General features: G+C 40.8%; 1 protein-coding gene across 5 annotated transcripts in view; it reads left to right on the top strand.

The window, feature by feature from the left end:
• The window catches only part of LOC148513638 (FERM domain-containing protein 6-like), a 160,967-nt gene that overhangs the window by 136,649 nt on the left and 7,740 nt on the right, over nucleotides 1-16,578 (top strand). For 4 of the 5 annotated variants that reach the window (XM_088481615.1, XM_088481614.1, XM_088481613.1 and 1 more), the window contains 2 exons: nucleotides 12,865-13,191; nucleotides 14,169-14,297. In XM_088481615.1, the coding sequence (XP_088337741.1) occupies nucleotides 12,865-13,191; nucleotides 14,169-14,297 (456 nt within the window). The remainder of the gene's footprint in view (nucleotides 1-12,864; nucleotides 13,192-14,168; nucleotides 14,298-16,578) is intronic. The other variant, XM_088481618.1, reaches the window with a different exon arrangement.

The raw sequence follows: 16,578 nt of genomic DNA, 5'->3' as shown, positions 1-16,578 counted from the left end.
TGATAGCCGACAACATTTTATCACACTCTTGATTTAAAAAAATTGAATTTAGGCTTACACTATGACATATTATTTAATGTTATATTATGGGATGGCACTAGGTGGTTCTTAAACCATCAATAACGTGTCTCTGGGAGGGACATAAAACTACCCTTATACGCACACCGCAGATCTTGGAAGATCATGGGAAAGATGTGGGGATGCATCTAACCTATAAAGGAAGTCTTGAAGGGGATAGGGACTTACATTATTTAAGATATTTAAAATAACATTTCATAATACATTTCATGCATGTCTAAATGTATACATTATCTGATGATACATTCTAGTTCAGGGTTGTAGTGCAGTCCTTCATTTACCTCAGTATTCATATTGTTACTACTAACCTCCATCATAATTTCATTCCTTGGATTTATCTTATCTTTTCATTTTCCACACTTCAACACAGTAGGAACACATTTGAGACATAAGCCAATTACTATGATGACAACCAATATGAGGATCAGGAGTTTACCTATGCTAGCAACTATTTCCTGGACCCACTCTCCTAGACCGGAGAACCATTTCACTGGGTTCAACCAAGAAACCCATTCCTCTACTTTCTCCTCTACTAAAGCCACTGAAGCATTATGGTTCTTCCGAAATTCCCATTTTAACTGCAGAATTTCGTCCATCTTCCAGTCGGTCACCTCCTTGGGGTCACTAGTATTATTTGTGATGTATGTGCAACACTTTACACCAAATTGGGTTGCCAAAGTTACACAATACTCTCCAGTGACAGCTGTTAAATAATTTAATACTAATCTGTGTTGCACCAGTTCTTTCTTAAAAGCCTGTAACTCCTTATCTGTGTACCTAAACGTGTCATAATACATCTCAGTGATATTATCTATTAATTTAGCAAGATCTTGAATATATCTGAAATTTAGTGTACCCCGAGCTATCCTGGTGGGTTCCAATGCAACTAAAACTTGAAAGCCAGTTGTTTCACTAGTCAATTGTGTGGCTTTATGTACATCACCAGGTATCATGTTTCTCTTGTCATGGTGTTCATACTGTGTGTGAAGATATGGTGATGGTGTGTTTTTATGAATACCTAGCATTTCATCATGTGTAAGGGTCATAACCTCTGGGAGTACTCTTCCCAGGTAACACAAACCTTCGGAACTCGGAGAGAGACATTTATACGCTTTTCTACCACATATAAAATATACATCATCAGGGAGAACATAAGGAATAGTAAACATCATTATCGTCACACACATTTCCCACGCAAGTGATCCTATTTCAGGTTCTCCCATTTGACTCATACAAGTTTCTGGTTGTAATACCTTGGTACAATATCCTTCTGGTACCCTACCAACCATTTTTTATGTCACTTGGTGTGTACCGATACCGGAAGTGTCTCCCATTTAGCCTAATTGTGCATAAAAGTTCAAGATTTATAGGCTCATAATCAGCTCTTAGTGAGAAAGTCATCGTCTGGTTATTCCCAGTCACCTCCCACCTTCCTGGTTTATTGGAGTTGGTGATGTTTAAACATAAAAGTGATTTATTTACTTGGTACTGGTGGAGTTTAAAATGAGGTGGTTTGGACTTAAGAAATTTTCCATCCAGTGCATCCCCTCTTTGCAATTCCAAGACCTCAGAGACATTTAATGGAAATGGCACTAACCCTACATTATGCTGTCCTTGAGGCACGTGAGAGCACACCCAATAGTCAGTTTGGTTTAAAACTTTGCCCACCATGGTATGATCCTCTAAAGGATACCCACCCCAATATGGGTTATACTTAGGTTGACACCGTTGGATGCAATTCTCATCAATTGGGACCGACAAAACTCACACATACCATAATCCTCAGACAATAGACCTTCACACTGTCTCCGAGTTTCCAAAATAACCGATCTCTTAACAATTACTGTACTGGGTTTGGTCACATACCGCCCTTGTGACTGTATTGCTCCTTCTCCCAACACCACTCCATCAATGTCACCATCAGCTCCCCTCTCCGTCCTCTGTCCTCCGTCACAGAAACCAGAGATCCCGAAACAACCCAGGATAATGAGAACTCTGGGCAGCACAGATGGTGTAATGGTTAGCGTTACTGCCTCACAGCACTGAGGTCGTGGGTTCGATTCCCACCACGGGGAGTTTGTATATTTTCCCTGTGCTTGCGTGGGTTTCCCCTGGGTACTCCGGTTTCCTCCCACACTCCAAAAATATACTGGTAGGTTAATTGGCTCCAAAGCATTAAAAAAATTAACCCTAGTGTGTATGTGTGTGAGCATGTGATAGGGAACATAGATTGTAAGCTCCACTGGGGCAGGGACTGATGTGAATGGCCAACTATTCTCTGTAAAGAACTGCGGTATATGTGTGCGCTATATAAATAACTGGTAATAAATAAATAATAAACTCTGGGAGAAAACACAAAGACAACCACAGCAGACTACTCCATTGCTGAAAACAATGATCTAAAAATTTCTTTAGCTCCTGTATCTCACTGTAACCTTTAACCCTCCCGGAACAATTGACAGGTCTACGTTATCTGTCTCGATTCTGCCTTGTCTCTCCACCGGTTGGTTGACCTTCTTACAGTGAGTGGAATGGACCCAGGTATCTCTCTCTGCCACTTTCAAGGATGTTGTACTTGTCAGCAACACCTGATATTGACCTTACCACCGAACTGTCAAACAACCTGAATGCAAGAAATTTCTGATCATAACAAATTCTCAAGGGTCAACATCATGACAGGTTGTTTCAGACATATCATGTGACAATTTCAGTTTCTGCTGTTGCTGCCTTAACTGTTTACTCATTGTTATAAGATACCTTACAGTAACCTCGTTGTTACTTTTCAAATCTTCCTGCGAACTTATAATCAAATGAGGTTGTCTACCAAACAGTATTTCAAAGGGGGACAGACTGAGAGGGGGTCTAAGAGTTGTCCTGATACTGTGGAGGACAAGTGGTTGTGCTTCTGGCCACCCCAGTCCAGTTTCTGCCATGATCTTACTTAATTTATTTTTAATAGTACCGGCAGAATTCAGTAAAGCAGATAAAGCATGGGGTGTATAAACAATCATATCATGGCCTAATACTACATCCTCACTCTTACTGGCCAATAGAGCAGTTGCTGCTATACTTCTTAAACACATTGGGAGTGATCTTGCCACAGTGCCCAATTGTGCACTGTATGCTTCGGGCCTACTGGCATCACCATGTTTTTGTGTGAGGACACCTGCTGCGCTACCATTAGCTTCCGAACAGTACAAATCAAAATGTTTTCCATAATCAGGTATTCCCAATGCAGGTGCTCTTGTCAGACTATCCTTAAGGTTAAGGAAAGCCTGCTCTGTTTCCTCTGTGTGTACGACATGATCTGGCTTTGAGGAAGAGACTAAGTCCTGTAATTGCAAGGCCTGAATAGAAAAACCTGGGATCCACATTCTGCAGTATCCACACATTCCCAAGAAGGTACGGATTTGCTGTTGGTGACGTGGCAGTGTCATGGTCTGTATGGCCTGGATTCTGTCAGTGGTCAGATGTCGTAACCCCTGGGTTAGGCAATGGCCCAAGTATTTAACCCTGGACTGGCATGGCTGTAGTTTGTCCTTAGCAACCTTATGTCCTGTTTGCGAGAGATGAAGCAATAAAAGTTTAGTATCATTTAAACATGACAAACGAATCAGAACACAACAATAAATCGTCCATATATTGTTTTAGAACAGATCCATTGGCAGGTTGAAAGGATTGTAAACAGTCGTGTAAGGCCTGGGAGAAGATACTGGGGCTGTCTATGAAGCCCTGGGGAAATCGTGTCCATGTGTATTGTACCACCCTGTATGTAAATGCAAATAGGTACTGAGAGTCAGGATGGAGAGGGACAAAGAAGAAAGCAGAACAGAGGTCAATGACAGTAAAATGGGTTGCATTTGGTGGGATCTGCATTAGAATGAAAGCTGGATTCGGCACTACGGGGAACTGGCTCTCTACTACCTTATTATCCCTCTAAGGTCCTGTACCAGCCTGTAACCCCTCCCACCACTCTTCTTCACAGCAAAGTTGGGACTGTTGGCTACAATTGCTGTACGGACTAAAATTCCCTGTTGTAATAACCACTCAATTATGGGATAAACCCCTATCTCTACCTCCTGTTTTAACGGGTACTGGGGAATTTTTGGAGCTTGCCTACCAATTTTTAGATTTACCATTACGGGAGCTACATTGCTCCCGTAATGGGTCCAGAGGGACCCCGGTATCTGAGATAACATTTGTTCTACTTGAGAGGGATTTTTATCTGAAACAGTAGAGTGAAACATTAACCTTTGGGGAGTGTCCAGTATATCCCTCACCTCGTGCGCAACTTTCTCTGGGATATCTAGAAATATACCATCAGGGGTACAATAAATGACACATCCTATTTTACATAACAAATCCCTTCCCAGTAAGTTAGTAGGGGCCGCTGCTGCCAGGAGAAAGGTGTGCCTGGTATGCAATGGGCCAATAGTAACCTCTGCAGATTTGGTTAACGGATAATGTTGCACTTTACCCGTTACACCCATTGTTGGTACTGTTTCACTGGTCACCTGTAAATTAGATGGAGATTTTATCACTGATCTGGTCAACCCTGTGTCTACAAGAAAAGAATGTTTAGTACCAGCTACATCGATTAACATTACAGATTCTTCTCTAACATCCCCAGTTAACCTGACTGACTGTAGACTACAGGTGTGACCTGACCCCTAGAGCTGACTATCTTCTTCCAGCAAAGCATTCACTACTGCGACGTGAGCAGGTGATGGCTGGAATTGTCCTGACTGTTGTGGGTGCCCCTTCTGTGGATATGTTGGTGTTCCCTGGTTTGGTGTTTCCCATTTCTTACTCTTACAGAACTTACTTATATGGCCCTCCTGGTTACACCTATAACACCTACGTAGTTGACGTGTTGTGAAAGGTTGTTGTTGTGTGGGTTGGGGAATGAGGAAAGATTGTGGTTGTGTATAGGGATAAGGGTTTGGAGGTTGTGTGGGATGAGTGTATTGTGGCAAGAATGCTGCGGTGTTATTTGCATTCCTTCCAGAGCTTGGATACTAACAGCCATTAGTTTCTTGCTCTGCATTTCTCTCTTCCTCAAGATGTTTTTATCATGTTCAATTGTAGATTCCCTGAGTGTGTCCACTGTAACTCCCCTCCACCAAGGAAGTGAGGTCTGAACCCTGGCTTTTAGAGTGTCCTTAATACCATCCATAAGCACCGTGATTGTCATTTCCCTGTGATGGGTGTTGTCTTTTTATGTCCTCTATACCTGTGTATTGGGTAATAGTCTGCAGTGCTCTGGTAAAATAATCTGCTGCAGACTCGCTCTTTCTGCTTAATTGTGAAGATTTTACTCCAGTTAACAATTAATGGGAATAATATAGCCAATTGATTAACAATGTGGGTTATATTGTCCTGATTACCTGCATCAGTTATGGGACTATCTCCATCCAATAAACAGGCCGTGATAAACTTGTTCACGTTAGTATTGTGTGGAAGACATGCCCGTAATACCACTCGCCACTCTTTATTGGTTGGCTCATGAGCATTACCTAAATCCTTTAGAAATCTCTGGCACTTTGCTAGTTTTTTCCTAGGGTCAGGAAAATCTGTTATTATGGAACTTAGTAATGCTCTTGTCCGTGGACAATGCATCGCTACATACCTTGTAGCTACTACACCATGCGCGTCCGGATTCCCATTGATAACAGTTATTGTCTGGACGGGATGGATGCCTGCCATAATGCTAACTTTGGCCTGATTACCTAGTTGAGGTTCAGCCTACTGCTACTACGTATTGTATTAGTAATCTCTGGTACTGTTAAAGCGGGGGTTAATACTTATTGTACGGGTGGGGCTACCTCCATTTCTGGTACTAGCGGGGCAGCTACCTTGCTTGCTGTAGTGGTACATTTAACATTTGTGCAACATGGGAGAGAGGTTCATCATCTACATCATCAACATGTTCCTTATAGTTAGAAGAGGGTACAAATTACTTGTTACATTTTTTTATGAGTTTTTAGATCGACTGTACCTACATCCGCATAGGGCGGTGGTGGTACACGTGCACTACTGACATTACCTTCCACAATGCTACCTTGCTGTGCGTGCACGCTCCTTTGCGGTGTGCACGCAACGCTATTTGAGTGCGCGTTCCCTTGCGTTGTGCACGAGACGCTAGTTTGCATCGCATGCACTCTGGTAAGCCACATATCCCCCTCGTGCTGCCACAACTTCAAGCAATCATTAAACTTTACTCTTTTCTTCAGAGACTTCACTGAACATATATTGTCTCTGAGATTGTTCAGAACCTCTGAATCAAAACTACCAATCTTAGGAAAAGATTTCTTGGTCATTTTGACCCATATGTCGCAATATGCTGTAGCGTATGCACCATACTTTTTAAATATAACATACCTGGCCGATCCTAACGGCCCTTCCATCTGCAGCACATCATCGACCATTACTAGAGATGGCTTTGTACCCATCTGGGAAAATGCTTAGCAATTTCTAGAGAATTTTGACTGGTGACCGATTTTCAGCGAGTAATGTTCACTCCCTCCCGTTACATCCTGCTGACCGGCCTGGCGTTAGTCGGCCTGCACAATGAGGAGCAGACTTCCACCTATTGTAAATTATTCTACTTGTGGCCGTATTAAACCAAGCTTCAGCCGCTCGCTCCTTCCCGCTATACCCCACTTCACCTCTACGTTATGATCCGTGTGTATACACGAGGAGTAAAGTAATCGCCTAGCGAAATATTTTACTTGTGGTAAATTTAACCAAGCTTCACCACTAGCTTCCTACTTTGAGTTTACTCCCACTGGTAGCATCTAGAAGTTCCAATAACCCCTACCCTTGCCAGCAGTTTCACTCCCACGACACCCACTTCACAATCACAATTCATATAATCATGCGGTCTGATCGCATTGCCCAAGGAACCTAACTGATCAATGGACTTTGCGATTAATGGATGTTCGGACCAAGCAACCCCTTAGTTTCTCGATAACCTAAACCACAATGTACCTGCTTTGTACACTGACCCAGTAGTTTGTGCTGCTCCCTTGGGCACCTACTGAGTTTATACCGAGGTTTAACAGTCAGTAACCTCCACTTACACTTAGGCTTAACAGACAGTAGCCTCCACCTTGCAATCACACGTTTCAATTATACACTTCTTTTCTGTACAGAAAATAAAACCTTTTTCCCTTAATAGAGCAGTATACTTCAGAGGTTTTAATAAGCAATCACGCTATACATACAATGACCGTTGAACATGTGGCAGCAATACAGGAAATATGCGTACACTATTCCACGACTTCCCCTTTTTAACACTAACCTTAATCAACGAAGGAAAACAAACTTTTTCCTTCCTTGTCCCTGGATTCTAATCAGCGCGCCTTGAACTCACACAATAACGGATAGCAGTCTCTCAGCATCACGTGGTAGCAGGTTTTCGAAGGCACAATGCATTCTTTCCTGCGTATGGCGCCTCCACCCTTTGCTGAGATCGATAACCGTGTGGTACCGTGTAAATTGGCAGCGTGATTTCACTCTACGAGCCCCCAACTATGAATACCTAATGATCTATACACCCTAAATGTCACTATTTAGCGTTAAGTCGCACAAGAAATAATTGCTTTCCAGACTTGGATTGTGGTTCCAAAGCACAAAAAGATATTATTAACGAAAAAGCAGATAGGTACACGCTGTGATCTAAATACAATTAGCGCAAACAAATTATACAATCACAAGGTACAATCGAATACATACGCATGCGCTCTGAATCCAGATTCCCGGCATCAACTATGAAACCTCAGTCAACAGAAAAGATAGATGACTAACTAACAGATCCAAGGTGCTTGCATATAAACCCTTGCAGAGATAGGAAATACAATAGAACAAGTTGGCATAACCCCATTGGTTCTTTTTCCTGGTTCTTCTGTTACAATACAGTTCATAGGTCAGTTTGTATTGTTATAGTTCAGCCTCAAACAGTTCTTTTGTGTCAGTTTTCCCGCCGAAGAACAAGTCTAAACTGTCTACATTACAGAGTACATTTCAATGCCTAACTCTCTATGATCCATAATTTGCAGACGCATGTTGCGATTTCCTTGCCGATGGAACCAGAAATCTGCAAATAAACAGTGGTTCAGAATGGCACCAAACACTGTCTGCTTATCATGTACTAAACCTGAGATCTTAAATACAATTGCTTTATTACATAATTAATAATGAATAAAACCTTGGATATTAACCTTAATGCAATGTGTAAGGATATTAAGAAAAGACGCTAGTTAGCGTTGTGCGTCTACGTGTTTGTGGAGTACACCGTGGTACATGTTTTGCAGGATTGTTCATATTATATGTTTTAGTAAATATATGTATTTATATAATGAGGACTTTTAACATTGTTCTATTGCGTGGGAATTGCACAACGCTAAATAATAACATCGCCGTATGTACTGATATTGTGTGAGATTCGCTAAAATGGCGCTGGGCGGCCATTCGCAAAATGGCATCTTGTTGCCATTCGCAAAATGTAATTTTAACAGATTGTCTCAGCCAATTATCCTGCTTCGACAGAAGTCACCCCCCCAAAAAGACTAACCGGTCTTGCCAGCCAGTCCTGGTTCTTAAACTTACAGGGAACAAAATGTGTAGGGTTCCATAGTAATTTAAGAACCAGCATCAGGCACCAGGGCCAGACCTGGTTTTAAATATAGGGATTAAAAATTTGCCGTGAGGTTCCCTCTATATTTAAAACCAACTTCGGACCCTTTCTAGCAGGGGACTGTTGCCACAGCCAGGGGTGCCCTCTCTCCGGGCCCCCCAGCCGCAGCATCAGCCCTAACTGCTAGCCATCCCAGGCCAGGGATCCCTGAGGAGTTGGGGATCCCTCCAATAGAAGGGTCCCCCTCTCCAGGGCTCCCCTGGCCTAGGCTGGTAGCCCGGGGCTATCCCCGCCACCCCTGGGCGGTGGGTGGTGGGTTGATAGTGTATGTAATGTTAAAAATAGAATTATCAACATTGTCTTTACAGTGGAACTACAGGTCCCATCAAGCCTCCCCCGCATGCTGGTACTTGGGGAATCACAAGTACCAGCATGCAGGGCATTAAGGGTCCGCTGGTACCTGTAGTTCACCTGTACAGAAAAGTGTAAAAAAACACAAGACACACACACCCCATGAAAATAAAGATTTATTACATCCATACACACTCACACATACTCACCTTCAGCCAGATGTTCACGTCCCCTTCTCAACGTAAAGTATCCTATGGAAGTACCTGAACAAAAGATCCAATACTCACCCTTTGTCCCCCGATGTTCTCCACAGAAATCCAATAAGAGCCACGGACACACTGTAACAACACGTTTCAGCATGTTACAGTACGCGAATGACCGCTCACGGAGAATGAGCTGTCATTAGTACCGGGCCGCAAGCCAAGGAGTGGCGGCTTAACATTAGCAGCTACTCATTGGCTGGGACCCACGTGGACTTAGCCAATGAGCGACTCCTCCATTGAAGTCCACGTGCTCTATATAATAACAGCAATCATATCTCAATAAATACCTCACCAGGTTATCAGAGGGAAATCTGCATAAAATTACATTCCTGCAGAGAACAACCGCGTTTATACACAGCAGACCATTGATAATGAACATGTTCTAGTGTAATTCAGATGCAATGGTGGTTAAATCACAGCTAAATCTACACTTTATCAGGCTGTTAGAGGGAAATCTGTAAATATTACATTCCTTAAATAACTGCTCTTAAATATCCTGCACAAAATATATTTCTTGCAGGGAAATATTGTGTTTAATAACAACAGACTGACGACTGTGAGCTGCATGATTTAGTGTGATTACCGTGTGATAAATCATCTGTAAATGATAAATAACTACTCTACACACTAATCAATATTCAAGTTACATTAGAAGCTTATGATCAAAATTATACTGGTAGATTAATTGGCTCCCAATAAAAATTAACCCTAGTGTGTATGTGTGCGAGCATGTGGTAGGGAATATAGACTGTAAGATCCACTGGGGCTGGGACTAATGTGAATGGCCAAATATTCTCTGTAAAGCTGTGCCCTATATAAATAACTGGTGATAATAATGAATGATGGAGTCAGGTGACCTTAGTTACAGTCACAAAACTCATCACCATGGATACATTTGAAAACAGTAAGCGCAATATAAACAAAATAACTAGATTAAACTAGATTGTACGCGTAAACAAATTTAATATAGCATGAAGAATAAAAATTATTTCCAAACTCACTATGCTTAGTGTTTGTATACAACTTTATTAGAAAAATGTTAATGTCATATTCTCATTTAAGCCACTAGTGTTGACCGTAGCCCCCAGAGTGGATACATTGTCTAAATCTTCTAAAAAAAGTTAGATAACACTACTATCTAGGTTAATCAATTGTCTACATCTAGTAATATTACAAAAACAGCAAAGAGATTCTGCCCATTAATTAACACTGATCCAGAATTACTTCTCTTGAATAATGTTAGTCTTCCCCCATGTTTTAAGCAGGGTAAAAATATTAGAAATTGGTTAGTATGCACAGACGTTAATAAAATAGTTACTCCACAACCTAGTATCTAAAATAAAAAAGGTAATTTTAAATGTTTTTGGTACAGCTTTTTGGAAGCAGGAGATATATTCCCTCACCCACATTCAGGAAAAAATTCTAGGTGTGTAGTGTAGTGTTACGTTAGGTGCCCTTGCAGCCTACTGTACAGGGTCGGACTGGCCCACAGGGGTACAGGGGAAATCCCTGGTGGGCCCCTCTGCCTGAGGACCCCGCCCCCTCCTCTAGGGGTGGAGTAGGCTCATGGATGAACTTGGGTGCTTGATTTGCTTCTATAGAAACTACACTAAGATTAGCCCTACTGCCAATCAAAGTGGGTGGTGCTCACAAACCCCTGCCACCTCTTTTGGGCCCTGTTCTTTGTATGCCCTCTCTAATGGTTGGCCAAGTCCATCTGTTTTGGCTGGCTACACTCCCCTCTGGTGGCTGGTCACAACACTTAAGCTTGGGCCCCTACCACTGCATTCCCTGGTCGGCCCTTCATGCCCCAGTCCGACACTGCTACTGTATATAAGCAAAACAAGAATATTCAAATAATGCGTGACTCTTCATGGAAGTGCTTGACACTGGAAGGTACAGCTGTAGACCAACCAGTGGCCAGGCACTTTTTTTTCTAAATATTTTATTGGAAAACTGTACGTATTGTGTCAGCTGTTTTCCTATGTGCTTTGCAACAGGTGTGCTAAGTGACTGTCTCCCCTTTTAAAAGCAAAGTTGCTATGAGCTTCAATCCAGATAGTATACCTTGAGTTTAACACTAATGTGAAAGGTATTTCTATGTTATAATTCTGAGCAATAGAGTAGGAACTTGCAGTAAATTGGGGTTCCTTGACGGGGGCTGCAAGCTTAAATGCATTGATCAATTCATCAACCAAAACCCTACTGTTTATTACTATTGTTAGTTATTATGGTGAGTGCAGAGCCCCTGTGAGATGTTTTTGTGTGTGTGTGTAATAATAATTTTAGTTATATAGCCCTTTTCCCCAAATAGGACTCAAAGTGCTTTACATTTGCATTTAAAACTCAAAATACAAAATAAGCCGAATAGTGAGAAACATTAGTGAAGGGATATTAGTGAAATGCTTGAGTAAACAGGTAAATCGTGAGTCTTATTTTGAAGGATTCTGGAGTGGAGGCCTCTCGAACTTTGCGGGGAAGAGCGTTCCATAGGATTGAAGACGCTAAAAGCTCAACCCCCAGATGAATTCAGGAATACTTTAGGTAGTGCTAATAGTCCTTCATCTACAGATCTCCGTAACAGAGTGGGGCAGTAAGGAATCAGAAGCTGGAATATTGATGTAATTTAGATTTCTCTTCTGTTCATTCACTTTGCATTTTGTTAATTAATAAAAATAAACTATCAACACTTCTATTTTTGAAAGCATTCTTTCTTTGCAGAACTTTTTCCACACCTGCCTAAAACTTCTCTCTCTCTCTAATATATATATATATATATATATATATATATACACATACAGTCGGGTGCATAAATATTGGGACATTGACAGAATTTTCATATTTTGGCCTCTATTCACCACCACAATGGCTTTGAAATGAAACCAACAAGATGTGCTTTAACTGCAGACTTTCAGATTTAATTTGAGGGTAATTACATCCAAATCAGGTGAATGTGCATAGATACATACCTGCATACATACGTATTTGTGACTTAAGTTGTGGGTAACTAATTTGCCAAGAGTCATACATCAGAAAAGGGGTCATCCGTTATGAATAGAGCAAGAATGGAAGAACTTCTTGCTACATCAGATGAGCTGAGCAGCAGCATATTCAATAGACTACAAAACATTGGTAGCATTTCAAAAGGTGTAATGACTAGAATTGGTGGAGGGCATGTTGTGGGAGATTGATCCAGAGAAGTCAGGAATGATTTATTTTTTTTTTTTTATGTTTTTCTCCTTGAGGCTAATAGCCAACTATTACATTGGGAGGAAAGGAAGAGGGTTATCTTGCCTTCCTATCGATCAGCCCAAATAGAATTTGTGAAAGGTTGAATCGTAGTAGTTTCTTTCTTTAACTGCTTTCGTTTGAATCTTTTTTTTGTTATGTATATTTTAATTTGCACAGATATCTATGTATATTGCAAAAATAATCAATTAATGAAGATATTGTACATTTGATCTTTCTTTTTTTCTTGAGGATCCATAGGGCTTAATGAAATGTTCACTTAATTTTTTTTTTTTTTTTTTGCAGAGAAAAAATGCTACCGTGAATTTTATATAAGTGATAACATGGAAATGGATTTAGATCAGTCCGATATGTATTCTCACGGAAGCAGTCAAGGTAGTGCCAAGCAAAACCGTCTTTCCAGACAGTCAACTGTCAGCCACAGTAGTTCTCATACCTCTGGCATTGAAGCTGATTCTCACTACAGTATGTCTGTGGAGATGTCTGTAGATGAACCATTTGGGATTCAGAGAGGTCAGGAGAAACTTTTCTGCTCAGTCAATCATAGCAACTCTGGAATAGATGGTGGAAGCAAAGAAACAATACAGAGAGGATCTCAAGATTATGGTAAAGGTTTGTAGTCCCCACAGCATAGTCTATAAATGGTCTACATATCAGTACACCAGGAAACAAAGTAAAGAACATATTATTCTAATATGTTTTACAGTTGCTGTGAGGTAAGTTTTATGTTGTACAATATGTATATTGTTGTCAGTGGTGCAAATAATTTCAATTTGTTAGCTCACAGAAAATGGGTGTGACCTTGCGTCACTAGGACGTGCCCTGCACAATATTTGGGGTCCCTTTGTGGGCATGCCCAGTGCTCTGTGACTCGCTCGGCAGCCCAGCTAGTGTCTCCAGTGGTAAGGTGGAAGTGGGTATGGTGTACTGACTACTAATTTCTAAATGGTACTCTGTACTGGCCTGTACTACCTTACTTGCACCACTGATTATTTATATTGACCAATTAGTCATTGAACACTTTAGAAAAATCACAAGATTACAAGACAAACCACAGGTAAATTCAGGTATTAATAATAATTTAATTGACTGCTGCTCGATGCTATACTGTAGTCAAACCACAGGGTTTCATTATTATTTATTATTTCATTATTATTGTTTCATTATTTCATTTTTTTTCTCCTCTTTTTCTAACCCTAGAGGTGAAACCCTATCAACTCCCGGTCATTGATACAAGATTTTCAACAGTACACATAAGAGCCAACAAATAAATAAGTGTTGACGAATACAGCACACGGGGATAAATTTGCAATTCCTTCAGCTGCATTTAGAGTTGACTGCAGAAATATCTTTTGTTCAAAAGAAAATTCCTGCTTAATTGACAGAAGTATTTGCTATCAGACAACATATTTTTTAAGAATAAATCTCTGCACTAATGGGACTAGCGAAAGATGTGACTCACTTTTTCCTTACTCAGTAATTCAGAATGACCGCTGCTCAATGCTATACTGAAGTCACCTGTATATTTTATAGCAAACCCTCTTTGTTTCATTATTTCATTACTTTTCCACCTCTTTTTCTATCCCTAGAGGTGGAACTGTCAGTAGATAATCCCCACCAAGTCCCGGTCATTGACACATTAAGGACAAATACATTGTTTATGGAGACGGAAGAAGTATCGGTTGATTTTCCTACCTTAGATTATCATTGCTGGCAAGGTGAGTAGCGTCAAAATTAATTTATAGGTACAGAATTGAATGTCTTTATATAAAAATTGTTGGAACCAGTATTTAGAAAGATTAAAATAACAATACACCTGTGACAAATGTAAGACCTAGTGCATGTACAGATGTGTCCTCATACACCTAGCCTCAATATGCCATGCGGCGCAAGAATCCTGGCATTAGTGAGCCGCCAAGTCCCATGCGACTGCTTGCCCGAGCGTTTATTTCACTCCAAAAATGCATCTTAGTCGCAATATGATGCGACTAAGATGCACTAGGAGACTGCACTGATTAATTTGATATACAACACTTGTATATATGCGACTGAGCATGTAAATAAAGCTCAAAAGAATTTGGCGTAGAAAAAAGCCGTGACCGCTTCATCGTAGCACTTTGTTTACAGAATCAGACTCTGCCCCAAACAGAATACAACTGTCATGTATCAAATGAATCCGTGCAGTCTTCTGGTGCATCTTAGTCGCACCACATTGCGACTCTGACATATTTTCGGGTGAAAAAATACGCAAGCAGAGTTGCACGGTACCTGGCGCGCCGAGAATGGCTGTTTCACGTGACTGCAATGTATAAGGACACATCTATAGACTCTTTACCGAATGCAGCGATCTTAATTTCCTGTGCGTGGCTAATCACGGATACTGATAAAGACAATATTCTGGCAATAGAAAATACATTTTCTGTATAGTGTCCACATGGAGAGGGTGTCCCCCACCCCCCTGTGCCACATGCACACAATGGAGGTGCCAGCATTTTTTCATGATGTAAGCCAGAGTAACACCAATAGATTAATTAATTACTTTTCCTCACCATGCACACAGTGTTTTAAGGAAGTATGTAATATATACGGAGACTACCCATCTTTCCAGAAAATGTAGTCTGTATCCTTATATGGTGCCTTGTGGATGACACCAAAGCTAACATCGTGCCATACACTCACCGTGTCCTCAAACAATAGTTGCAACATTGTTTATGATAGTCACATCAATAAATATACCAAGTACATTGTAAAGGTGCTGATGACCTTTTGTGGTGCCATAGAAAAAAACAGATAATAATAATTGTATTCATAGACTAGGTTAGCTATTGTTACCTGATTGTTGATACCAGACACAACTTACTCTATACTGGTTCTAATATATTTATAATGGAAAACACAAATTATATATTTATAAAGTCAAAGTATAATGGTAGCAATCCTGTGGCTAGTTGGTTAGAACATAACTTTTATGAAGTACTTTAAAATGAATATATCAGTCAACAATTTGTCCACGTGGACCATATTTTAGCAAACAGACAAGCATGTAAAAAGTAATAGTAATAAGGTGGTGGAGTGATATAAAAATCACATGTGTGCAATCCCTGTAATTCATCAGTATAACAGGAGTTATTACTGGCAGTCGTTAATCCCTTTTATATAAAATGTTTATGGTGCACTTATATGCAGTAATGTTGTTACACAAAAAGTCCTCACTAAAACAGTTTTCAGTAGCAATAATTTAATGCCATTACAGGGGTCGACAGATTTTTGGAAAATCTTGGAGCCAGTTGAAAAGTTTAGGGGCCAGGCCACCGTGCCCGACAAAAATATATGAAAACTTGTACAGACTACCAAACATGCCCCTCAGCCTACCAAACATGCCATCACATATGTCCCTAACCTGGCTTCAAATATATAGTGTGAAGCACACAGGAATGTCCCCTATTTATAGTGTGCCACACAGGAATGCCCCCTAAGTCCCCCAGTTTATAACAATTTAATATTATTCTACTGAAATCAAACAAATAGTCACTCACCAGCTGTGTACAGGACCCCAGAGGACACGCTGTTCAATGCTGAAGCTCCCCAGGAGTCACTCTCCTGCTCCCACTGGCAGTACTGCAGCTCCCCGCAGCCCAGTCAGTCACTCACTTCCCCAATGCAAGCCGAGCTGCAGCTCCCCACAACCTGGTAACTATGCTCCCTGCTGCCGACCGCACTACAGCTACCCACAACCATTCCTCCCTGTGAAAAGCACGCAGCATCCCGCCCACTCCTGTAACTGATTTATTTTTTTGACTATTGGCCTTCCCAATGTTGAGATTCAATTACTCATTAGTTACATGTTTGCATAGTCTGATCCTCTATCAGCATGTTTCTTGATGTCTCAATAAGAAAATGAAAATTGTTTTATTTATAACTGGTGCTTGTTTGATGTATCATAGTTAATTGTAACATATATTATGGATAATCTTGTAGATAGTATGACATCCTTGTTAG

This window comes from Taudactylus pleione, unplaced genomic scaffold (genome assembly GCF_031769625.1).
Source record: "Taudactylus pleione unplaced genomic scaffold, aTauple2 ptg000275l, whole genome shotgun sequence".
In the NCBI taxonomy this organism is placed as follows: domain Eukaryota; kingdom Metazoa; phylum Chordata; class Amphibia; order Anura; family Myobatrachidae; genus Taudactylus; species Taudactylus pleione.
Note: the sequence above shows the minus strand (reverse complement) of the source record. Positions and strands in the feature narration are given on the sequence as shown.